At 31.0% G+C, this 27559-nt stretch overlaps 1 protein-coding gene across 2 annotated transcripts in view; it reads left to right on the top strand.

Annotated features, from left to right (window-relative positions):
- LOC149565878 (uncharacterized) overlaps window positions 1–27458 on the top strand; it is a 45493-nt gene extending 18035 nt beyond the window's left edge. For both annotated transcript variants that reach the window (XM_089819351.1, XM_089819350.1), the window contains exons 7-11: window positions 25719–25868; window positions 26034–26126; window positions 26419–26550; window positions 26668–26748; window positions 27247–27458. In XM_089819351.1, the coding sequence (XP_089675477.1) occupies window positions 25719–25868; window positions 26034–26126; window positions 26419–26550; window positions 26668–26748; window positions 27247–27329 (539 nt within the window). In that variant the 3' untranslated portion in view covers window positions 27330–27458. The remainder of the gene's footprint in view (window positions 1–25718; window positions 25869–26033; window positions 26127–26418; window positions 26551–26667; window positions 26749–27246) is intronic.
- The last annotated feature ends 101 nt before the right edge of the window (window positions 27459–27559 follow it).

Raw genomic sequence — 27559 nt, 5'->3', positions numbered from 1 at the left:
TTGAAGTATTTGACAACTTTTTAGCAAAGTTGCAACTTTTGAGCATTTTTTGCAAAATTTGCAAAAATGCAAATCTAAAGACCAAACTTGGTCCAAACCTAAAGTAAGTGATCCAACATGGATCTAGATATTAAAAATTAAAAACCTAGAATCCTATGCATTTTTAGGCTTATTGATCATATTTGGCCTTAGTTACCCAGGGGCTCATAATTATGCCTAATCCTAGAACTAGGCCTTACAACTAGATCAATGTGCCAATCTTACCTAAGTAGACTATTTAGGATCCTTAGGTGCCTTCTTTGATGAGTCTAAATTAGGTGCTCCTGCACCAGTTCAGAATGTTCGTTTTAAGCCCAAAATGAAATGTATGGTTCTTTTATTCTTTCAAGCATTCAAGAATTATTTGATTTCTACGCATTCATCCCAACAAAGTGTCTGTTGATTTCTTTAGAACATTCAAGATTGAATTTTGGTTGAGTTTTAGCCTTTTGCATTCAAGATTTAATTGATAATTTTGTTACAATCAAATTGAAGTGTGATTTCATCAAACCAATGTTTAAACATGCAAGTGAATTCTTTTAACACGACCTTAAAAATTTAACCAAAACCTGCAATTATCAATTTTCTAAGTTGCTCCACCTGCACAAAGATGAAATGCACAATCAAATCTATAGGATTTTACTATTTTGTAAATGCGCTACAAAAAACATCATATGCACTACAAAATCTTTCAAATGCGCTGCAAGATTTATCAAATGTGCTCCAGGGCTTATCAAATGCACTACATAAATTGTCAAATGTGCTAAAAGACTTGGTAAATGCGCTAAAATAATAGTCAAATGCGCTGACAGAATAGTTAAATGCATTGAAAGAGTTTTTAGGTCTTATGATGCAATAGTGATTACAAAAGGTGTAGAATATGCAAATGCACTACAAATTTAACAGATGCGCTACATGAATGAATAAATGCACTAAAAGACTAGGAAAATGCGTTGTTACAACTTTCAAATGCACTATTTAAGATTTTAAATGTGTTGTTTTATATTGTAAATGCAATATTTTAATAAACATATGTGTTATTTAAACCAATAGATGCATTGTGAAGCATTCATTAGGCACTACAAAAAAGTGTAAATGTGCCAAAAAATAACAAATGCGCTACAGGAAGTGGTATATGCACTAAAACAGTAAAGAAGGAAATTTGCTTGGGTTATTTGAAGGGTTTTTTAAGCAATTTCCAAAATTTGCGATGTGGGCATTCGTCTTCTAAGCATGTTTTCAAGCCTGCAAAAACAACAAAAACACTCACAAAGCACAAAAACCATCAAACATTAGATTGTTAACTTTTCAAGAAAGAAGAAGGATAAATTGGATGAATGAATTACCCATTTGCGGGGTCCCACAGGGTGTGCCAAAATGTAGGGCTATGGAAGTTAGCATACAAAGAATATTTAACAAAGGTTATAACATTCACAAACCAAAAAAAACTCACATATAGATTAAACGAAAGAAAGTGCAAAAGAGAGTGCAAACCAAAGGAAGAGCACCCAACAAGCCTCCTTGATTGTGTAGATGCATCCAATGATGGGTATGTATGCTCAGACATGCTTCAAGCCTTTAATGGTGGGAACCTTCAAAGGATAAAACATGGTGTATAGGGTGAGTGAGGATTCCTACATGATAAGGGTATGATTCAGTGATTTGTTCTTCAAAGGGGCATTATAGGTTTGCATGAAAGTTTATTCCTAAAATGGCATTATGACTTTAGCTTCAAGGGTATTGGATCATTGGTGAAAGGAGAGGAGTTAAATTTATAGGCTAAGGATGTAAGGATGGATTGCCAAGATGCAAATATGAAGGAAGGATGAGGGAAGGCTAGGATGCAAGGAAAGGGGAGCACATGGATTGTGCTTATTCAAATCCATAGCCTTGTGACAAGTGTCACAAGGGGATTGGATGTGAGGGAATGGTCAAAGTGAAGGGTGAAAGTGAGTTATGAGGGAGAAGGAATGTGTAAGAGGGATGTAAGAGGCCTTAAAGAGCCATTAATACATGTAAGAGCCTTAAAGTCTTTTGGATAGGAATGTAAGAGGGATGGGATGTGAGTTTGACTTTGGTTTGGTTAGGACTTTCTTAACCCTTGGTTAAAGTTGTGTGCATGTTTAGGGAAGGGATTAGGCTTAGCTTAGGAGGGAATTAGGATGCAAGTAGCATGTTAGAGAGATGCAAGTGGCTAGCACTTATGAGGTGGGTTAATTAGTTAGCTAAGTGGGGTTAGCATGGGTGAATGGGTTGGATTTAGCTAATGATAGGGATTTAGGGATAGTTAGGGGTTGGGGGATTTGATTAATATGATTTATTAAATCAATGGATTTTAGGATTAAATTAAAGATATTATGCGTTTATTTAATTTAATAGGAGAATAGGGATTTAATTGATAATTAAACTTTGGGTTTATCATTTTATTTTATCAATTGGGCTATAGTCAATTAATTAACTAGGGGATGACATTGAATTAATTAAATGTTAAATACTTAATCAATGATGCCTTGGGAGATGACTAAATAGGATTACTTAAGTGATGCAATTAGATTTAGGTGTCTATAGTGTGTCTCGCAACCGTTGCAAAATGTGGAAGCAAAGACCAGGTGCGTGAATTGTATTGTTAAATGACATGTGGAGCGGGAAATACACTTTAAGAAGCCTCTAAAATATTTTGTTTGATGTCATCTAATATGCAAAAGTAAACACTTATTTTACATAATTATTATTCCTTTTCCATTTAGTTTGGTAATAGTGTTTTGCATCAATTGAACGAGATTGTTGAGATCATTTCAACAATATTCACTTGGATCTATGTTTCTAATGTTGATACTGTAAAAAGTTCTCGTATGGCCATTATATCATGTTTGAACAGAAAAGGTTAGTGCAAACATTAACATTTACACTATCGTTCCCTTAATCTCCACCTCATCGTCCTCACACACAATAGAAGTAAGGTATGCGAGCTTTTAAATCCCACCCTTTCTCATCATGCAATGCATTTTTCACTAGTTGTGATTTTTTCTTAATTCTTAAAAGAGAACAGGAAAATACCACTAGAAAAAAATGAGCTCAAATCAAAAATTAGAAATAAAAAATGCAATATTAATTTTTATAAGAATATGAAATAGAAGCTTAGGTTAAATGGTTTTTGCACTTTAAAAAAAATAGGTTAATTGGCAAATGCAATCGGGGAACATAAGTCAAGCAGGGACTAATAACATATTTATAATAGTATATTTGAAATATGTGTATGTGTGTATGTATGTATATATGCATATGTATATGTATACGTATACGTATATATGTATATGTATATGAATGTATGCATGCATGTTTATTATATTTAACAAACAAGGGCTCTGTTCGAGCTTAAGTCCCTGCCTCTTGAAGAGTTTTAAGCAAATTTTGAAAGAAAATAAATTATTAGATACATAAATTCATGATACTAATAATAACCGTTTATCAATCTAAATATGAATCAATAAGTTTGATTTGATCAAGTCATGATTATGATTTGCAAATAGGTAGATAAGAATGAAAAAAAATATATATTAAACCAAATCAAATTTCTATATATATATATAGAATTTTTTAATAAAAATTTACAAAATTAAAGGTAGGAGAAAAAAATCATGTAAGCATACATACATTAATTTATTAAATCATTTTAAATGTAAAATTAAATTTAAAAAAGTTATAATTTATATATTCAATTAATCATATTGTATTTGTAGATCATTTTAAAAGTAAAATATTAAAGTATTTAGATACATATTACTCCTAAATAATTTTACTCCGATGTAATTATAAAATGAATGTTAAAGTTTCTAAGTGCACAAATAACATTAAATGTTAACATTGTAGTTTAATTCATCACTTTCAGATTTATACACAATTTTTTTTAAAACTTTTTCATTCAATAATTTTTGAACAAATTTATAATTTAAAATTATAAATATACTAGCAGTTGTTTGTTTTTATACGTACAATAATAAGTTGATAGGAGTGATATCCATAAGAGTGATATGTCTCATAGTGAAGAAAAGTGAAAATAATTAATAATTAATAATGAAGTTTTGATCAAAGAATAAACATTCACTCTTGAGAGAAGACCCACAGATTTATTTTGTGATCAAAAGCTTCATTTTACAAAAGAAAATTGTACCTCACAATATTGTAATATAATCACATATTATTGAAATAATTACATAAATATTCATACACCAACTCCTAGTATAGTGATTAAATACACATTTTATTAAATAGAATGTTGTGTTGGTATTTATGATATATTTATTTCACTTTTATCATGCAAGGATCTAATCTTTGAAAATTTAATGTCAAATAAGATATATATATTTAAAATAAATTTGAAAACATTTGATAACTAGGAAAATTATATTTATAATACATAAATAATTAACATTTTAAATTGTAACAAAATAATAATAATATTTAATCATAGAACTAAATACATTTATTTAATTTTAAAATTTAATATTTCATTTTGTAAAATATTGATATAAAAATTATTATTTTTTATCTAAATTAATGTATATGTATTAAATTAACTAAATTAAACTTTAGAAAAAGTTTATAAAGATTTGTTGCTCTTCTACACTTTAGTGACAAGTAACAAGTGTCTATTGATGTGGACATACAATTCATAAAAGACAAACTTTGCCCTATTAAAACATAGAAATATCCCATAGAAAATCAGTTTTGTAAAATATTAGAATCTTTTTTTTGCAACAAAATAGAAGGAAACTTATTTTCATTCTTATTTTCTTTAAAGATTTCTTTGTTCTCATGAAATATTCACAATACTTGTTCTAATAAAGAAGCTTGCCTCTCAAGAAACATAAGATTCCTTCACATGTACATCTTCCTTGAGACTTTTTCATTTTATTTATTTGTACTTTTATTTGTTTGTACTAGTGCTCTTGTCAAATCTTTTTAGTTTTTTTTCTTGAAAAGTAATTTAAACATTTTCCTGATGAAAATAGAAAATATTTACAAATTTTTTTATCAATCTAAGTCAAAATTATTCTAGAGTATGCTAGAAGTAAATAATAAAGATTTATCCAAAAAATATGCTCACGGATTTCACCATTTTATTTTTCTTTTCTTGATATTGCAAACATTTTCCATGACATTCCCTACAACTTTTTCAACAAAGCAACAAATTCTAAATAAGTGTACAATTTAGATTGGAAAGTTACAAAGGCAAAATCACCATTCAATTTCAACCTCATCCCAAATCACCATTTGATTATGATTACCAGCACAATTATATCCTGTATATATTTCATACACACTATGATTGAGGATGCATTTTAATCACCTATGTAGCCAAGTTTTTTAATTTTCTTAGAATATTTTAAAATTGATTACAATGTTGAAAGCATTACTCTCATTATACTTTATTATGTTTTGGTTAAATGCAGTTGTGCCCTAGTGAACCCTTATTATTTGGTGGATATGGTAATCATATTTGATTCCTCTCCTTTTCTTCAACCATGACTTCACTGCAAATCCTTCACTCACCCCATGTTTTTACTCAAGCTTTCGTATGTATAGATAATTTCATGAAAATAATTTGATTATATGGAGAATATTTCAATGAAAAAAATGAGACGAGAAAGAAGACATACATATCAAGAAATGTCAACATGGAGAAATACAAACACAAATGAAAATGCAAAAACAAACAGAAGACTCAATTACCCCAACAAATGAATTTCAAGGATAAAAGTGAAAAATTATGGCTCTTCAAGTTGTTTGAGAAAAAAAAATCTTCACAGAAGATTCTACTATTAGATTTTTATTTTATAGACAAAGTCCTAAAGAGAATTAGAAATTGGCTGCCACAATTAGAAACATGCAAATTCTAAGATTAAATTACAATCTTAGAAAGTGGTTGCCACACATAGAAACTTGCCAATTTTAAGATTAAAAAGAAAAATGAGAGGAAATTAAAATATTCAAAAAACACTTTAAAATAACTAGAAATATATTTTTACGATAGGGGGCTGACAATTGTTTGACGAAAATTTGTAAAATCTAGGAGATATAAACCTATCAGCTTAAATATTTAAAAAAGTATATTTTTTATTCTATATTTTCTATTACTAAATTAATTCCCTGTTGACAAATCGCACTCCTGTCTCCAACATAAATCTTTGATTTCTAATGATTAAATCAAGTACCTAATTTTTTTTGTACGTTGACATTCGAGAAACATCTACAGAAAACTAGGCATTCTGATTTTTGTGTATGCGCGACACAATGGCATCTACATGGATGTTGTTGTTTCACATGGCCAATGTACAAGGGTTCTATGACATTGTCTACTTTCTCATCTAGGGATTCAACCACTTCAGCATTTCCTCTCGGAGGTCATTCAATGTATGTCTGACATTACATCATGTTAGTCTATAGATTGGCCTGCATGGTTGTGTTGGTGGAGGAGGACTCTGGTTTGGAGGGTATCAATAGAAGTGACGGTCTTATGATTGGAAAGGATGATGAATTATGGGAAAACTTTTGGTGGATGACATCCTTTCAAGAGGGTGTGATGTTCATGTTCAATTTCTATTTAGGTTTGGACAAGATTCGTTGGCAATAGATTGTAGATGGATGTTTAGATGCTCAGATATTGCAGAAGAAAACTTTGAATAAATCTATGTTTCCAAGTGTCTGGAAATTGTGGTTTTGTCTCAAAATTAAAGATTTTTGAATTTGGGATTTCTCTATATTTTATGCGGCTTTCAAATTTACATTGTAAATTTTTCTTTAGACTGTGGTATTTTTTCTAATTATGCCTAGGACATTGTTATGGTTTGCAATAAGTAGAGCATGTGGATTTAAAAAATTACTTCAATTTTTCATTCCTTCAGAAGGAATGCAATATTGAGCAGTCTTCACATAGATGCCTTGGGCAGAGCACAAAAATGGTGGCAGGATGAATTAATTTTGTGATATCAAACAAAGATTTTATTTTTAACCAACATGCTTTCATCATGTTAATTGAGTTGTGGGGAGAAATACATAGTTGTTGCAACTGATCATGCGATAATTGATAGTGTATGATAATGAGACGGTGATACTAAGAAAGTTTCTAAATATAATATTTGGTAATTTGTTGTCTCAATAAATCAATTTTACCCCTAGGAAACTAGGGATCATCCAGTCAAAAAATAAGAATTTATATCTAAAATTAATTTAAAAATAAATCATTTTAAAACTTTAGCAATAAAGTGACGTGGTCATAAAAATTAATTATGGACCACAATTGGGAACATTAGTTCCCTACCTTATAGATAAGGTAGGGACTAAAAATATTTTATTGAAAAAAAATTAATTTAAAACTAAAACAATAAACATTAATAAAATTGTACATTAAAATTCTTCAATTTTTTGTTTTAAAGTAAAGAGCTAAGATTAAGAAGAATTATGAAAGAAACAAAAGAACTTAGAAAAAAAATTAGGGGGAGATTTGAATAAATATAAAGAGTGATGAGATGATTAAGCCGATAGGCTTTCTCCCTATGGGACTTTAGCCAGAAATTTTTGAGTTTTCAAGTTGTCGGATGCCGAGAAACGAGATGTCATTTATTCAATACGGCTTGCAAAACATTCCCCGGTTTGACGTGGCGATTTGTATAAACACGTTCAACAATATCAGCTTGATTAATCTTATTTTCATCTATCATTGGCATTTTTGTTTTGATTTTAACGTAGCATCCAAAATTTAATTATTTCTTCAGCTTTCAAACACTTAGAATAGCTAATAGTGGAAAAGTAGTTTATCGAATAAAATCTGAGCTTTTCATGATGAATGGTTATACAAATACAAGAATTATGCATGGCAACAGGTATTGGCCAAACTTGTAAGATTACAGTAGTTGTGATACATTAACTCATCTTTAGTTAGTCTAAAATCACTACTTTTCAAAGAATCCAGATTTGACTGGATCAAATTTAATATTACTTTATTGTATTTATGTTTGTAAATCATAGAAATTCCCCTTTCAAAAACAATAAAAGAGGGTGAGAGGAGGTGAGGGAGACAGAAAACGTAGTTGAATTAGAATCAGTGGCAAGGGAGGGAAAGCAGTTGAAAGCATGGCGATTGATTTTCGAGACCATTAAAATCCCTTCTCCACAACTTATCTACATTGAGGTTTCATATTGAAGTATGTTATACAGTTTTCCATTTTCAAGGTAGACCATATCTTGTGTGTATCATTTATGTGTATGGGCATTCTAGAACGATATAAGGGAGTTGACAATAATTATCTTAGTTTATTAACTTAATATTTTATCTTTTATTTTACTCATTTTAACAATTATATATAAATAAATGTTAAATTATAGATATTAATAATAATATAACTTTTGACTAAATAAAATATTTTGAAATTTATATTTTCTAACACTAGTTGAATTGTTTGATGAAAAGAAATTTAGAAATTATGTGTATGCATAGAAGTTAAATATATATTATTAGAAATTATGAATTTTCTTGATCTTTAGAATTATAATTATATAATATAGTTTTGAATATTCATTTTAGTATTATATTATTATGTTATTTATTATTAAATTGTAAAGACTTTGATTAAAAGTGATAAATAATATATAGATGGATACATATATGAGATCAAAAAGAAATAGAGAAAATAAAATATAGATAGTGAGAGGTGAATGGTAAAGAGAGGGGTAGGATAAGATAGAGATAGGGACAGAGAAAGAACTATATGTGTGTATAAGAAAGATGTAAAGGAAAGGATAAGCAGGTAGATAGGGAGAATGTGAAAATTAGAGAGAGTCATATGGATATAACATAGAGATATGTATAAATATAAAGTAAGATGGAGAGGAAGAGATAGAGATGATGAGATATAAAAAAAATTAAATTTTTATTTCAAATAGATAGGTTGTTCATTTCATATAGGAAATAATAGTTAGAGAGATAGATAACTATAATGAGAGACAAGGAGAGAGACTGGGGGGAGATTGATTAAGAATAATAATATAAAGAAAAAAAGAGGGGTAGAGAGGTGAAAATATTGATAGAGATCAAATGAGATAGGGAAACATAAGGAGATATGATGTATAAATAGATGGATCAAAATTAAATATCAAAATGGAGGATAGTTATGAAGTGATAGAAAAAAGAGGAGGCGAGTGGGAGGATATAAATATGAAGTGCAATTGTGGTGTGACTTGACACATCTGATGTGAATGTATGACATGTCCACCTAGGAAACATGTGAACCCTACAAAGAAGAGAAGTAGAGAGGGGAAAATATTGGTATTGATGAAAAATAGGGAGGGAAAAATAGTGAGAGAGATTGTGCACGTATGTAGGAGACAAATCTAAAGGAGAAGAAAAAAAGAAGGAAGCAAGAGGGAGAGAAATAGTAAGAGGAGAGAGGAGAGTGTGGATATGAAAAACATAAAATAAACATATTTGAGGTGATAGATAGTATATAGATGGATATGTATAGAAGATCAAAGAGAAATAGAGAAAATATAATATAGATAGTGAGAGGAGAATAGTAAAGAGAATGGTAGGATAAGATAGAGATAGGGACGAAGAAAGAACTATATGTGTTTATCCTAGGTTGTTCTTTTCATATAGGAAATAATAGTTAGACAAATAGATAACTATAATGAGAGACAATGAGAGAGTTGGTTGGGCGGGGGGGGGGTGAACCAATTAAGATGAATAATACAAAGAAAAAAGAGGGTTCGAGAGGTGAAAATATTGATAGATATAAAATGATGTAGGGAAACATAAGGAGAGATTATGTATAGATAGATGGATCAAAATCTAATATCAAAATAGAGTATAGTTATGAATAGACAAAAAAAGAGGAGGGGAGTGGGAGGATAGAAATATGAAGAGCATATGAGGGAGATAAAGAGAAGGAATGATAAAGATGTATGAGGTGATAGATGGATATTCAAATATGCAGCAAAGGCAAAAAAATGATCTGAGACATGTACTGAAATGCTCAAAAGAATATCTATAACACAGAAGCCAGATGACTCGGCCATGTCTGCATATCATAAATTATTATATGAAGTTATTGTTGAACATGATATTGGAGCACAAGAAACATGTCATACGTTACAAAAACTACCACTCATTGTTTGTAGTCGAGAGTTTGTAGCATTAAATGTTGGATGAAAAGTGCTTCATTGAATAATAAAAGAGCTAGGAAATGTTCAAATTCAACCTAGTTACCTACATTCCTACATGAATCGCCCTCTTGAACTTGAAACATTGAGCTTAATTGAATCTGCAAGATCTTACTCATATGTTGCAAATCAGAAAGGATGCAAATGGAAAGCATGAGAAAAGATAACTATTGTCAATGCTTATCCAAAATTTTATAAAATCCCACATATTGAATCCGAACATTTTGAGACATTCTGTTGGAGCGAGTTACTCTTATATAAGAATTTCCATAATATAGAAGCAAAGATAGGACTCACAAAAGAAAAAATAGTCATCAATTGGTATCAAATAAATACTACAAGTTACATAGTGTGGCATGTAAGTCGTGCCAATGATGTTGGGAACAACTCTGAGGAAGAAGATGATAATGAAGAAGAAAATGAAGTAATCAAGATACAAATGATGTGTTAGGTGCATGTGAATGGAAACTTCTCTCACAAATGGGACCATTACGTACTACGGACTTGATGAATTAAATATGCTTGGAAGGCATGAATTTGACGTAAACAACAATTGGGACCATAATATTGTCCCACCATTTCTACATGCAAATGCAACACAATTCATATATGACAATAAGACTAGTGGTTATTTTAATACCATACCGATGGTGTCTGCCAATCCCCATGATACATTATCTCCTGAGCAAAGAGTAGCACTTTGAATAATTATGGAGCATGACCACAATCAATCACATGAACCATTACATATGATTGTGCAAGGCACAACAAGCATAGGAAAATCATATCTAATTGCATCCATAAAAGAAATGTTCAACAAGAAGGCACACCAAAAAGGGGTACAATTATTCTTGTTAGCTCCCACGAGCGTTGTTGCATTCAATATAGGTGCTACAACTATACATTCAAAGCTCAGGATTCCTATTAAGGATATACAACCGCTACAAGGTCAAGCATTAATAGCATTCCAAGAAGAATTAAAATATATCAAGTACATTATTATTGATGAAATGAGCTTCTTGGGTCCAAAACTCCTACTGAAAATTGATACCCAATTACGAGAGGTGTTTCCTCATTGACAATATGTCCATTTTGGTGGAGTATCAATTATTCTGTTCGACGACCTCACACAACTACACCCTGTTATGGACGAACCAATCTCTACATCGCATTCAAGTGCTAAGTTGATTTGGGACAAATTCACTACAGTTGTTACCTTGCAGACTATCTTCCAAAAACAAGGTGAAACTGCCACACAAGCAGAATTCCATCAACTTTTACACAATATACAAGAAGCAAACCCTACACAACATGATTGGGAGCTCCTAATGAGTCGTACAGACATCCACTTACGCACAAATGAAAATGAAGAATTTAATAGGTCAATACATCTACATGCTACAAATGATCCAGTGAAGCTACATAATAAGAGAATGCTAAAATCATTAAATCATCCAATTGCCACAAGCACGGCAATAAATTCTAGATGCAAAGATAAGAGTGAGGTGTATGACGAACAATTGTAAAAACATGTACTCCTCTATATAGGGCAGCGCGTCATGCTTACAACAAAAATTTGGATAGAAGTAGTACTCGTCAATGGAGCAATTGGTGAAATCACAAAATATTGTCTACAGAACAGACACTAAACCACCAGACATACCCATGTATGTTGTTATACATTTTGAAAACTACAATGGACCACCATGGAATCAAGATGAACCAAACTGTGTTCAAATAGTGCCAATCACATTAGGTAGCCAAAGACAACTACCACTCACCATGTAATGGGCTATCACGATACACAAATCCCAAGGACTCATGCTACAAAAAGCAACAGTTGATATTAGTGGAATTGAAAGACAAGGACTCACTTTTACAGCTATATCTAGAGTAAAAACAATAGATGGTCTCCATATCCGACCAGCTTTCACTTTTGAAAGGTACTCAAAAATAAAAAGCAATCCATATACCATTATATGCAGGAAGGAGGAGGACTACCTATATTAGATGGCTCTTCAAACAAAGCATTTGTATTCTGAATGTGACAAGAAATCAAAATGACACAATTAAACCAAATATGTTAGATAAAATACATACTCAAGAAAATACTTTAAAAGTACATAAGTCTATCAGCGTAATCCCTTGCACCATCAAAGGTGCAAGTGCTAGTAACTATGAAGAAAGAAAGAATAATGTATGGTAAAGACAGTAAAAATAATGATACTAAAATAAGAATAATGTATGGTAAAGATAGTAAAAATAATGATACTAAAATATGAAAATATTAATAGTAAATATTGTATAATAATGGGATAGGTAAAAAATGGTAGTTTATATAGTAACAAATTAGAAACCTAGTACCTCTTGCTTCATGTACGGTCTCTCTTACTTAGAGATATTTACAATTATAACTACTACTACTTACATGTATAAAGAAATAGCATAATTAAATAGATGCGTAAAACAACCATCATTCTCAATGGCCGCTTTGATGTTTTTTCAGTAAGTTAAATAACAAATTTATCATGGTATATATGCAACAATTATATATTATTGCACATAAAATATGGTGTGCCTAAAAAAGAATTGAAAGCTTCTCGCCAAGAAACGTGGTAAACTATTTTTTTTTTTTTTAAAGAGAAAGCACAACCAAAATTTAGAATGAGATATTGCAAGTTTTTGAGTTAGCATACAAACCAATAGAATGAACATGCATTAGTGCTTAAATCTAAAATATCAAAATTGGTTAAGGGTTTAAAAGAAATTGTTTATGAAAGATGCCACGTCACAAAATCTTTAGTGCAAACATAATCAAAATCAAAATGCATAACATGAAATGAATACATTAAAAATTTACCTTTTCACAAAGAATCTTTATTGGTGTGTGTTTCTTTGTTTCTTAAAAATTATAAAAGTGTAGACAAAAGGTTTGGGATGTTAAAAAAAATTATACTCTTAGGGAATGTCACGATAAAAGAAGATGGAAATGATGTTTGTCGAGAGGGCCATATCTTTAATACCAAAGATAGTAAGTATAAATTACATTGATTCCTTTGCACTATAAACTAAGAAGAGATGCATGAAATAAAAATTAAACTCAATAATCAAGTGGTTTCTAAATTCCTTAGTACTGCCAAAAAAATTTCCATCTTTTGATTGAGTTCAAACAATCAAAATGCTTCCATAAAGTTGCGTATTTTTTTAATTCAAAATTGTCAACCTTATTCAAACCAAATGCAAATATCATATGAGAATTTCATATCTACAATTAATATTTTTGCATAAGAAATTGAATTTGGATTCTACCTATAAATATTATGCAATCGAACAATCCATGCAACCAAATATTTTCTAGGCGTCCTATCAAACAATTTGCCTGCTTTTGATGTTCTCTACTTGGGTGTTTTTAAGTACAGCATCAAACAAAGCTTATGTATCATTTGTGTTTTGATGGAATTTCATTCCCTTTTCCAAATTAGAGGTTAAAAGGCTATGGGACTTGGGTTTATATCTGGAAATTACATTTTCTATAAATTTCTTGATGCAATAAACAATAAATTAGTTCTAGAAGATGCATCTATATATAAACTATAAAAACATGCCTTTTCACGGAATTTATTTAAAATGCTTACAATTGAAATAATAACTAACATGCACCATGCCTCTTTTAATTAAAACTCTTATAGTTGAAATAATAACTAACTTGCATCATGCGTCTTTTCGGCATCTACCTCCTTCCATTCCCTTTCTCATTGCATTCACCACATTCATTCTCAATACAATGAGTCAAAATCCTAGCATCTTAAACAAGAGATTATTTAACGTCACCTTGTTCAGAGCCATCATCTTCCACATGTTTCTACATGAAAACCAAATGTGGAAGCATGGATGATGCACGTGAACCTTTTTACAAATGTCATATGTAAACTACATGTATTTTTCACCAAATTAATTGATTGGAAAAAAAAGACTACAAGAAAACATAGTTCCCACCAATTGGAAAATGAAAATAATATAATGGAAAATAGACTAATATAATAAAAACTACAAGACTACAAGTTAAAAGTATTTGACACACATTTTGAAGATAGATTAAATGAAAGAAGCACAGATGAGAACTATGGTCTCCTACCTTAATAGAAGGGACTAACAAGAATGTAGAGTTGGGTGGTTTAAATGATGGATATTATGGGCTAGGGCTAATCCTATTAGGCTTGATCAAGTCATGAATAACAAAGAGGAAATAAATATTAGCAACCAAAGTATCAAAGGAATAGATTTCATTTGCATGGTAATCAATGCTTAATCATATATAACTTGCATTTTTAATAATCCATCTTTGAACTATGATAACTTACATACAATAAGGAAAAGTTCATTAAAAAAACATTTGCATAGCATTAGAAGGTGGACCCTTTAATATAACTCTTATGATGATTACACCAACAAATGTGGTGAAAGAAAATGTGGAACTATAATTAAATATTTCTCTAAATCATTACAATTTTTTATGGAAATATAATATTATACAGAGATTGCATTAAAGACCCTTTTTACTCTTCTTAGGATTCATTCATTTCTTAAAATTTTAGAGCTTACACTATTTGATGGCCTAAAAGTAGTTGTAGACCTTTCAAGACCAATAAATTGACTCAACAACTAATTGTTGCATGTAGAAGATTTTTTTAATGGATATTTATTTTAGGTTATTAGCATGCTCATGAAACATGAAGATGAAGAGGAAATAACATACTTGGCATGTGTGACTCAACCAAATCATACATATTGTGTGATAGATTCATCCAAGTTTGTTTCATCTCAAATTACAATGGTAGAAATCTATCGCAGCTACAATTGTATTTTTATTTGAAATCATGCTCTTAATTATGGATTTTAAGTGGGAAGGATCAAACTAGTGGTTGCAATGTCAAATCAAGACTTATGACATAATGGTCAATCATGAGGTAACAAAATTTAGTTATCAAGTGCTTCCGAGTTCAAAGTCAAATCATGGTCAAATGAAAGAGGAACCTTAGAACTAGGTTTGGAAGCATAAAAGAGGCCTGCTAATTTGGACAATGAGTGAGTATGATCAATGAGAGGTGGGAAGAAAAGGGGATTGTAAAATAGAAACTAGTTGGAAAATCGAGTACTACACTTTGAGAAGCACTCAACATCAAGGATTGGGAAAAGAGGAAGTTCAAGGGTAGGATCTTAGTAGGGACCATGAATTGAGGAGGTTAGGGAGTGAAAATCTTGTAGGGATTGAGATCGCCAAAATAATCAAGACTTGGGAATGGAATGAAATGTGCAAAGTTTCATTGAAGGTCTAGAGTTTAAAGAGCACATAGTAGATTGGGGAGTGTCAAAACCTAAGAAAGAATAAGGATCAAGGAATATAACACAAATTATACTACGTAAAAGGGAGATTTAAGTATCGAGAGTAGACTTAAAGACTTGGTAAAAGTGGTAAAGGGATATTGGTCCAATAGTAGAAGGGAATTGTGACCAAGGAGAACATGACAAGGACATAAGGTAGATCTAGTACCAAGGAGGTGGTGATAAGGTCTAGGTTTCCCAATGCATCCATCAAGGGAACAATTTAAATAAGAATGAAAATCAATAGTAATTCGTACATACCAACACATTCATCAAACCAAATACAATATTGTTACACATCCATCCTACATTGCCTAATCTCTTCAAAAAAACATTGCAAAACAATGAGCTACATAGCTCCTATCATGAACCTTATCAATATTGATATAGAAATGAACCTTCTTGATGCTAATTCATTCATTTGGATTAGTATTTTCTATGCCATCCAAATGAAACTATATGTGTTTATAGATCACGTGTATAAATATTGCAACTTGATCAAAATGATAATATTGGGGTTGAATCTATGATTGAGGGGAAAATGTATAGTTGTCAAAGAAATATGCAAGTGAAAGAATACAATTAGGTGGAAAACAACTTTTGAGATCATGACACTATTTAGCTAACCATTATGTGCCATGACAATATTGGACATGTAGATAAATGATACTTCAAAATTGAGTCATAAAATCAATGTAAGAAATTTCACTCTCCTTCAATGCATTTTTTTTTATTCATCTCTTATCTTAGATAGGTATGTCTCATATTAAAAATTCTTGGACACAAAATTGACATTAAAACATCAATATTCTCAACTTGCATTAGAAATTTATTCAAATTTTTATAGTTAATGCATTTTTTTTTTATTTTTTTTGAATTTTTGAACTCATCTGAATCTTTTGAGTTGTCACATAAAATAGACTTCACAAATTGTGTTGTATTTGTGTGGGTGACAATATTTGGATTAACTAGAACCATAACTTTTTTATGTGATTGTGGGTATAAATAAAACACAACATAATTTCGACAACAAGAAGTTTCGTATACCTTATTTATGTGCATAAAAAGGATGCAAGTTCTCAGATATTCTTTGACAAATTTTCACATGTGAAAGTTGTTGCTTGAATGCTTCAAATAGTTCACTTGTGTTGCATTTTAAAAAAATTGGATGTGAAATTTTACATAATGATCTCTTCTCTCACTTGTACAGTGTCTCTTTTATTACAAGAAACATGAGAGTGACCCAATCCAATATTCAATGACTTTTCTTATTACAGCTTTAGATCTTTTTGAAGAAGCCTACAAGTACTTAACCAATTTTTTCAATGTTTTCATCTAACGTATTTCTCTTCCTAATGTATCTTTGAATAGTTCTTCTAGAGACATCCAAAAATCCAAAAATTGCTTGAACTTGTCTTCTTTGGGACAAATTTTTATTAGAAGTTGTAGCCATCAACGCTCTACATGTAATACTTGAGTCAACTCCTCGATTTGTGTTACCAATTCAATTCAATTCTTCGTGCAAATTATTAACTATTATTTCTCTTACATTTGCTCACTTTTTTCCTGTCATCAACACCCAACAACTCCAAAATAGGAATCATTTCTCCTTTCTTGAATAACCTAGCAAATAATCTCGCTCTTCCAAACAAATATTTATTTTGAACATATTCCTCTCAAAAGTTTCAACAGTGCAACTTAATTGTGCTTTCAGGTGTCATGTGTTCAAATGAAATTTGACTTAAAATAAAATTTACATCCATCTCCATCAAATTTTAACCATACTAGAATAAACACTTGTAGTCTGACTACTATTAATTTTTCTTTGTACTTGAGTTCTAACTACTTGAACATCAATAGATTGCTCTTGAACATCAACATGTTGCTCTTGACTATCTTTTGTATGACCTTGCATTTTATCATCCATTTTTCAGTAATACAATCTTGATCTCATCCTCTTATTCCTCATTTCTCTAAATTTTCAAATCGAGAACTTCAAGTCACCTGTATACAAAAAACTACAAATAAAAATGTCAAATACACTATTTATTACTTCATAAATCTAACTTATTTCTATTTTTTATTAAAAAATAAAACTAAAAAGGGAAATTGGAAAAGATGAAGTGTAGAACCAACTTGCCTAAAAAAAATCTAACCTCTTTTTCCAATATATTCAAAAATTGTCTTTACAACACACTTTCTCCCCACAAAAAAAAAATGCTTTTTTTATTTTAAATAAATCAATTAAAAACCAATTAAAGCACTCCTCATATAAGTGAGGTTTAAGTGACATTGTTACATAATTTAAGTGACATGGTCAATCATGCAACTATTTGTGGCTTAACCAAGAGGGGTTTTGGGTCAAAGTTTGTTTAGTTGGAATGGGTTCGACCAAATTAGTTTTGGTTTTCAGTCGAACCTATTATGACCGAATTGTCCTACATGGCATCCAATATAGAAACCACATTGAATTAGAAAACTTCTACCTTCTACAACGAATTTCTCCATAAAACTCAATTTTTTGAATTAACAAAAACAAAATAAGTATTTTGTAGAGTTTAGATTCAAATATGTTTGTATAATTTTTAAAGTATTTTGATTAGATATAATATATTATAATTACAAAATATTCAAGTAGTAATTTTAACATTCAAGAATATGTTAATTTGAAAAAAGAAAATATAGTAAATCATATCATGAAAAATTTAAAATATATGATTCATTAGAGGAGAGAGTGTTCTTCGAGAATGCATAATTTTTTTTCATAAGGGTAGATTTGATAGGAAAAATATAGTAGGAGACAAACTATTCATTTCAAGTAAGTTGAACTTCGAATTATTAAAATGAAGAAAATATAGATCAAAAATCACTTTTTTTTTAATTACATATAATTTTTTAGTGGGAAGTAAATCTCCTCATTTTTAAGTATTTTTCAACATTTAAAAAAAAACATATTTATTTTGTTTAATTTTTTTTATTAAAGTATAAGACACAAACTTCACCATTCATCAGTTTAAATCATCTTTCAATTCCAACAGAGTGGTCATTTTTATGTCATTGAAGTTGAATTGTTTAGGTAGCATTTAAACTTGGCGTTGGCTAATCTCCAAACAAAATGCACCAAAGACAAAAAAAAAAAAAAAAAAAATGGTCAAACATCATTCTTTTTCAGATTCACGAAAGCATAGAGAAATTTTCTCAAAAATTTTGTTGTTTTCGATCACAAAATATACAGATCATGAAGATCAAATGCTGAAATTTTCAAAAAAAATTATTGTATTTTTATTTTTTTGAAATTTAGTCAATGGTACAATTTGTAGGAAGGATAGCCGCATCCTTTAAGCTTTTTCTTTTGTAAAAGTGTGACACAAGTTTGTACTTTTACGCACAATGTAAAGTAAATGGATTCAGTAAGAATGGTGTAATCAAATTAACTTATCTAAGGAGTAAATGCTTAGGAGAACATATTTTTTGGGCAATGTTTTATACCTTCTAAATGTTTGTGTGTTGAAATGAAATTGATCTAGAAGTTGGCTTCTTGGCATCAAAGATAGGGTTGAGAAAGGTTCGAGGAGGGAAATAAGTACCAAATATTTGTTCTCTTGAAATAGCTTCTTCCCAAAATATTAAGGCAATCACTAAAATTGTAAAGCATGTGATTTGGTTATATACAAGGATATCATTACTCTAGGATGATAAGGAGTATGCTCTATCCAAAGAACTATTCACCATGTACCATAAGATTAGTCAACTTTCACCTAGCACGTAGTAGATAATAGGAGCTACACATCTTAGGATTTTATTATTAGCATTGACATATTAGAATAATGTGTGCTTCTAATGTGGTTCTATTGATATAAGTTCTAAGGTTTTGATTCTTAAATCAATCTAAGTAGTTGATAGTGCCATGAGAGGCAAAACCATAAGACATTTTGATTACATATATTTAGTTGATTATGTACATTTAGAGCTTGAGACTTTTATTAATGACCATATGTGATGTAGGTTGTTGACCCAATGACCTTGTGTAATATGGGTTATTACTCTTTTATCCTTGTCAATGTTAATTGCAAGTTTGAAAGGTTTGTTTTGTCATCACAATTAGCATTAATCTCAAAATAAAAGTATGACACCCATGGTATAGTATGAATGTGTTTGTGTTTGTCTTTCTAGCTCAAGAAGATAATTGTAGTAAGTCATATATATATATATATATATATATATATATATATATATATATATATATCTGGGAAGAGACCCAGTAACTAATAGGGAGTCCAATAATCGTGATAATTTTGTCATAGATCCTCCTAATTACCACTTCTAAAAGAACTTCAAAAAGTGAAAGCAAGTGCACTAATCCTCGATCATTTTTTACCTTTTTAAAACTTTTTTGGTTGGTATTTGACCAAATCTCATAATAACTATTGGGACATTTAACCACAAGTGGTATTTTTTGAATGAACCACTATTGGTGCATGAATATAATAGGTTTCGTGCCAACATTTTGAAATGACACTTTTGAACCATTTTGTGTTGCACAATCCCTCAAGAGAAATTTGTGAATACCCAAAAGCCAAAACTTCTAGAGTTTTCACTCACCTACAAAGATAACTTATGATTTAGGAGTTCTGCATGTTGTTCTCCATGCTTCTCATGCATCTCGTGCATGAAGTTAGCCTCGAGATATTGGAGATTTTCCCCCAGGGCCCGTTTGGTTGCTAGAATATGATGGGAATGGTCATTGAGAATTAGAATATATTTTTGAATTCTTTGTTTGGTGCACGGAATGGGAATGCGGAATAGGAATATGTATTCCCATTTTAGCGCAAAATGAGCATAAGTCCATTCCCAAAAATATCAATTATTGGAATGGAGAATAGGATTACTTATTTTTTGGCTAGAGGATTCTTCATCACTTTCATCAACACAGAATGGATGGAACAAAAAATTAAGAATAAGAATAACAACATGATCTACGAGAGGTTGACCTTGATACTCTGCAATGGGAATTGATTCCACTAGAAGATTAGAACGGTCGAATGCCTTTGGCAGAAGCCCAATGTCAAGCCCTTCTTCCTCTTCCTCCTTCACCAACAGATTTCATACAAGTGCAATTTTTTTAGAAAAGCCCTAAAAATATTGATCGCAAGAAGTGGTAAAGAGAAGCCATAGATCTAGAGGAGTTGTTGCTCACTAATTTGTTGAGTAGGAAAGAAGAAATTTGTGTAACATTGCAGCAAAGAGAAGTCAGAGAAGTCATTGCTTGCCTAACAAATTTACAGAATAAACAGAAGGATTGTCAAACAAATTCTCAAATATTCTCAAATAGATTTTGTTGAACTAAACAGGAATGGGATTGTCATTTTCCATTCTCATTCCCTTCTCTCACTCCCATTCCTATTTCCTATTCTAATTTTATATTCCTATGCTTGTCACCAAAGGGGCCCGAAGTTGCTATGTGCATTCTGTGGATGAAATCTCATTAGGATTTTTGACTAATTCATAGAAAATGATATATAGTCGAAACTACGAGACACGTGCACAAGGACATACGGGCGTTTAGCGTAATAGGGAGACGATGTTTGCTAAAATGTGTAGAAACGAGGGTTTAATCCCCGTGTAGGAGATAGGCACCGGCTACGGTGCAACTTATTTGCACTGGGCCGTTCCTGCCCTGCCCAAATGTCGTCCCTTCCTGATAGTACCGTCTGACAGTACTTGCCCATCTATACATGCTCATACAACACTCAAATCAAATCAAGCTTTTCAAAAGGCGAATTGTTGATGTGCAGACTTTTAAAAGATAATTTAAAAATTCTTATTTTTTATTTTTACATTTGTATTATCTTTTAATTCTAACTTTTTAAAGCTTACATCAAATTTATATTAGATATTTTTGCATCTAGAAATTACTTTTCAATTTTAAAAATAATTTATTTGAACTTCATTTTTAGATATTGTTTTTATTTATTATAGTAATATGATTAATTAATTACACCTTAACTTTTTTCTAATATTATTTTTTTAATTTTAAGAATAATTATATATTTAATAATGTATGTATTAATCATAAATTAAATTATTTATGATTTATATCATAACAAAAGTTTAAAAATTTAAGTTAATAATTTTGTTTTTTCTTTCTAATATATATTTTATATACTATACTATAATAATTTTTAATACAAAAATGATATAAATTAAAAATTAGATATATAATCACAACTCATGTGCTAAAAAAAGCTATTTTAGTTGTAGTAACAATCATGTCAACTATTTACAAAGAAAAAAAATTCAAATTAACATGACAAAAACTTAAGGGCACTATTTTGATAACATAAAGACATTGTTTTGGTAGTTGACTTCTTTGATTTTTTCGTATATTTCTTGCCAATCTTAGCCAATTTAGATTTTTTCATATTTGACTCATTTGTGTGAGATTTATTTTGATTAGATTTTGTAGCTTAAAAAGAACGCAAGATGAATTTATTCTTGATAGGAGAAAAAAAATTGTTGAATTAATTTTTAACATAATACATGTTTTGTAAGAAATTTAACACTATTTAATATTTGATTGTTTATTTTACCTTATGGCTAATGAATAATGATAAAATTTATACATCTTAAGACTTTTTCCTTTAGTTTAATTTCATTTTGATTGAGTCTAATTAAATTCTCATAAATATTTTCACATCAACTTTATACATCAACTTTGGGCTCGTAGTATCACTCATAAATATTTTCATGGTGTTGATCCTTGCTCAATGGTTTGGCATACTTTGAAGACAGGTGCGATGTTGGTAAAGAGGGGTCTGTTTTGGATATGTAAAGGAGGTTCTCAGGCTTTGTTTTGGTCTGATGCTTGGGATGGATTCCCTTCCATTTAATCCATATACCCTCATCTTCAGCCTCTTTGTGACTCTTTTCTTGCCGCTAGATGGGATAAAGTGGCTCATTACAAGACTCCTTATCAATTGGGACCTGCTGTTGGTTACAGATGGAAGCATTCTTCTGATTGGCCTCCTGGAGGTACAGACATGGATCGTCAGGAGCTTTCTCAAATTCTGGCCTCTAGAGAGTGTTCTTCTTTACTTGGTCCAGATGTTTTGGCTTGGGGCGGTACCTTGTCTGGTAAATATCATGTCTTTGCTGGGTATCAGGAGATAACTAGACAATTATTTGGGGATGCTGAGGTCCCTTGGTGGAAGCAAGTTTGGAATAAAGTTTCTTGGTCCAAGTGCAATTTTTTCATGTGGCTAGTGGCTCACAACCGTTGTCTTACCTGGGATAATCTTTGTAAACGTGGATTTCAGGGCCCTCTTATTGTGTTTTGTGTGGTAATGGAGAGGAGTCTGTCTCCCATCTGTTCTTCCATTGCTCCTATTCTACTCAGATATGGCACCTTTGGTGGCGCGCTTGGGGTTGCTCTTGTCGGCATGCTTCCTCTTTGCCTGAGTTCTGGGCCCGCTTGGGTATTGCTCCCTCCAAGTCTTCTTTTCTCCATGCTGCTTGGATTGCTGGCCCATCTTTCATGCTTTGGCATATCTGGTTGGAGAGGAATCGTCACATATTCCAAGATGTTCAGCTTGGTGTTTTGCATCTTTGGTGGAAAATATCACATTCTCTTCAGGAAACTATTCTTGTGAAGTGTGAGCTTGATGGGGGTATGGATCCGGTTGATCTTGCTATCTGTAATCACCTCAATTTTCATCTGCAGGATGGGGCTGCAGCTCATAGGTTTCCTTCTATGTCCAGGCAGCTTCATCATTAGAGGAAGGGTCGGGTTAACCGGGATGGGCACTGGACTCCTCCTCCCTGTGGAGTTCTGAAAATTAACACTGATGGTTCTTCCCGTGGGAATCCTGGTCCGGCTAGTATTGGCGGAGTGGCTCGTTGTAGTTCTAGGGATGTTAAATTTTTCTTCTCAGTTCATAAGGGTGATTATACTAACAATCTCATGGAAGCTCAGGTTATTTTATATGCTGTGGAACAGTGTTGCTTGCGAGGATGGAGTAAGATTATCTATAAGTCTGATTCCCAGGTAGTGGTGAACATGCTTTCTTCGCAAGAGCTTGAGGATGTTAGTTGGCAGCTGGCTACTGTTGTTAAGCAGATTCTTTTCTTCTCTTCCTCTTTTCAGTTCATTAGGTTCACGTATATTCCTCGTGAATGGAATAGAACTGTTGATTGTTTAGCCAAATGGGCATCTAGTCATGATCCGGGTTGGAATATTAGGGATAGGAGGCAATTGTCCTTTGAGATGGTGCAAGAATTTGATGATCTTGTTGCTCAGGATCGAGCTCCTTGTTGAACTCTCCTTGTTGTATTCCTTTCTGTCTTAATAAATTTTTACCCCTCTTTTTGCTAAATTCTCATATAATTTATAATTTATATAAGACAACTTACAAGCAACAAATACATATTTATCAATGAAATACAAAATAATACAAAAAAATTAGAAAACTTAAATTAATTCTCTCCTTAGGACTTGTAAAAAGTTATTGTAAGTTCACAAGTCTCACTTAATTTGTATTCTTAAATGGTTTTTTAAATTAAATTACAAAACCTTTTATCATATTATAGATATATAAAAAGTAGAGATATATAATTTTAAAATTAGTTATATTTTTAAAAATTACTATGCAATAGGTTAAGTTAAATGACAATATTTTTATTTAATATACTCTAAAATAAATAAATTATATATCGTAGTTAAAATTAAATTAATTAATTAATAATAAAATATTAAATATATAGCAGTAATTAAAATTTTAACACATTTTTTTAACAAGTAGGATAGTTATCAAAATGTAATATAGATAATTAGTAATTGTACCAATAATAAGTTTGGTTTTAATAGTTTTTTAAAGAAGCGAACCAATAATTATTATGAAAATATGATTTTTACTTCTTCTTCTTTTTTAAAATATGAAAATGTTTTTAATACTTTATCATCATAATTGTCTGATTAACCAAATTTTATTTATAGATAATTAGTAATTGAACCAATAATAAGTTTGGTTTAATAAAAAAATTATGAAAATGTTTTTAATACGTCGTCATTATAATTGTTTGATTAACAAAAATTTATTTGCCCCTACCCCAAGAGGCAACTGACAATTGATAACTATCCCACTTCTTTAAAAAATGTGTTAAAATTTTAATTACTGCTATATGTTTAATATTTTATTATTTATTTATTTATATAATTTTAACATACGATATGTAATTTATTGATTTTAGAATATATTAAATAATAACATTATCATTTAACTTAACATAATGCATAGTAATTAGAAAGAAAAATATATATAATTTATTAACTTAAATTTTTAAATTTAATTTATGATTAATGTATACATTATTAAATATTTAATTATTCTTAAAATTAAAAAATAATATTAGAAAAAAGTTAAGGTGTAATTAATTAATCATATTACTATAATAAATAAAAATAATATATAGAAATGAAATTCAAATAAATTATTTTTAAAATTGAAAAGTAATTTCAGAGCAAAAATTTGATGTGGGCCTAAAAAGTTCGGATTAAAATATAATGAAAATGTAAAGATAAAAAATAAGAAATTTTAAATTATCTTTTAAAATTCTGCACATCAACAATCCGCCTCCGCCTCTCGAAAAGCTCAATCCGCCTTTCGAAAAGCTTGATTTGATTTGAGTGTTGTATGAGCATGTATGGATGGGACAAGTACTGTCAGGCGGTACTGTCAGGAATGGACGGCATTCGGGCAGGGCAAGAACGGCCCGGGCACCGTAGCCGGTGCCGTAGGAGATATACACACATGAGAGAACGGCAGTAGATCTCTGTCAATGCACCAGATAAGGGACAACATCGGAGTGTTCCTTGCGGTAGCTCAATGACTGGAACCTTCTTTACTTCGCAATGCAACCTTTGAATTAATATAATATGTTTCAGGTTCACAATTAAATCGATCAAGAGATTTAAGATTTATATATTGCATAGTATTTACAATTGATTTGAGATTTGCATGTTGCAAACTATTTGCGAATGATTTTCTGAATCTCACTGTTTTTTTGGTTTAATCCTGCTGCAGATACTGATCTTTGTAGAGTTACAAACTGTGGAAATGGAACCTGCGTGCCTACAAATGTAAATCCCTTTGTGAAATGCGAATGCAACCCAGGATGGAAACAGCCAGAGTTTTACTATGATGTTCCTTTTCAACCCTGCGTTGTTCCCAATTGTGAGTTTTGTAACAAACCCCAAAATGTAAGATATTTAAAATAATTCTTTCTTCAAATCTGCACCGGTGACAATGGTTCGAAATGTCGCAATCTGAACAGTATTAAATTTCTAATTAATGCATAGGTCTGAATATCGATTGCTAACAATGAATTATGTTGTGTAGGCACCATAGATTACAGTTGCAGTGGTGCCAGCTCTCCGGCTCCTGCCCAGGCAGCCTTGCCTGCCCTGCCCAAAATTTCAGAGCCATTGAATCGTAAGTACGAAATCAAGTTCGATAATCTGGTCAATAATACTTAAAAGACTCATCAGCGTGCCCTATGCCCACAAACATTAATAGTTCAACAATAATCTAGTCTTACCGGCTCTCTTGCCCTAAATTATCGAAGGAAAAATACAACACTGAATGCTATGCAGTTGTAGTAAATGACTCAATAAACGTTTAATTACTATTACATAGTGTGCTCAAACCTACATTGACACTCTAATATTGTGTGCTTCAATACTTATATTTGGCGCTGACATATGTTGTGCTTTGATTTTTTTAGCATGTTCATACAACGTGTGTGGAGCTGGAACCTGCATTCTCAAGTCCAATGTTACACTGGAATATCAGTGCAACTGCTTCAAGGGATATGGAAACATAATGGATTTGACTTGGGGTTTCTGCTCTAAAGAATGTAAGGTTTTAACTAGTTTTGTTTCTATTTTTTAATTTCTTGTGGTGTTTTTTTAAGAATTTGATTTTGGGAAACAAGGATTTCAGATTTTCATTGCCATAATATTGTTTTTCACAGGTGAACTCCAGAAGGACTGTTCGCGCCTTAATGTCTCAGTTATCAACGAGTCAACTATTGATCCTTCTACCAATGCTCAAGGTTCAACTTTTTCTGAAATCTGTTTGAATCAAATTCGTAAAAATATACTGCAAAACTACAATTTTTGTTTTGCTTGGGAAAGTTCCATCTTAACTGCCATTTACGATTTTCCTCATCTCTGGATTGCTCAAAGAAATCACATCCAAACCATCAAAACCCGAAAAGTGAAACCTTGTACCAACGAGATATTTTTGTGAAGATTCAAACCTGAAAGTTATACACGATACTAACCAGCAAACAATTCTTCTATAAGAAAACTGTTAATGCCATTATATTTGGAACCGTCCTTCGTCTTCGTAGACGAGATCTTAAATTGGATTAATACTACTGGTTTTTGGTATGATTTGAACGAATTCTTATTCCCCGGTAACCATTTTTTCCTCAGTAAATGGGATTTAAACTTGACTTTCTCATTAGTGTTCTTATTATTACCCTTCATTGATAAAATTCTAACATTAACAGAGCGTGACATTGAATTTTTGGCTTTTCTCTTTGCAGATGGTCTGAAGTTTATGAAGGAAAACAGTCACTTGGTCACAGGTTCAATTGTGGCAACATTGATAATGCTCTTGGTTAAATAATGACGAAGCGGGCACTTCTTCCACTATTTATTTGCATTATTTCCACTTTAGAATCATTCGGGGGATTGTATATGTTTATTGGGATTTCTCATTTTCTATATAAAATAAAGTTTCCATCTTTTATAGAAATTATGCCTACATGATTGTTGTCGACTCTCCTATTTGAGCCACCAGTCAAATCAGATCATTAAATTTTGTATGAATAGAAGATTTGTGAAATGGGATTTCTC

The sequence above is a fragment of the Cupressus sempervirens genome, chromosome 3, assembly GCF_028749045.1.
Source record: "Cupressus sempervirens isolate cs-2001-9-10 chromosome 3, ASM2874904v1, whole genome shotgun sequence".
Classification (NCBI taxonomy): domain Eukaryota; kingdom Viridiplantae; phylum Streptophyta; class Pinopsida; order Cupressales; family Cupressaceae; genus Cupressus; species Cupressus sempervirens.
This window is presented reverse-complemented; position numbering and strand designations above follow the sequence as displayed.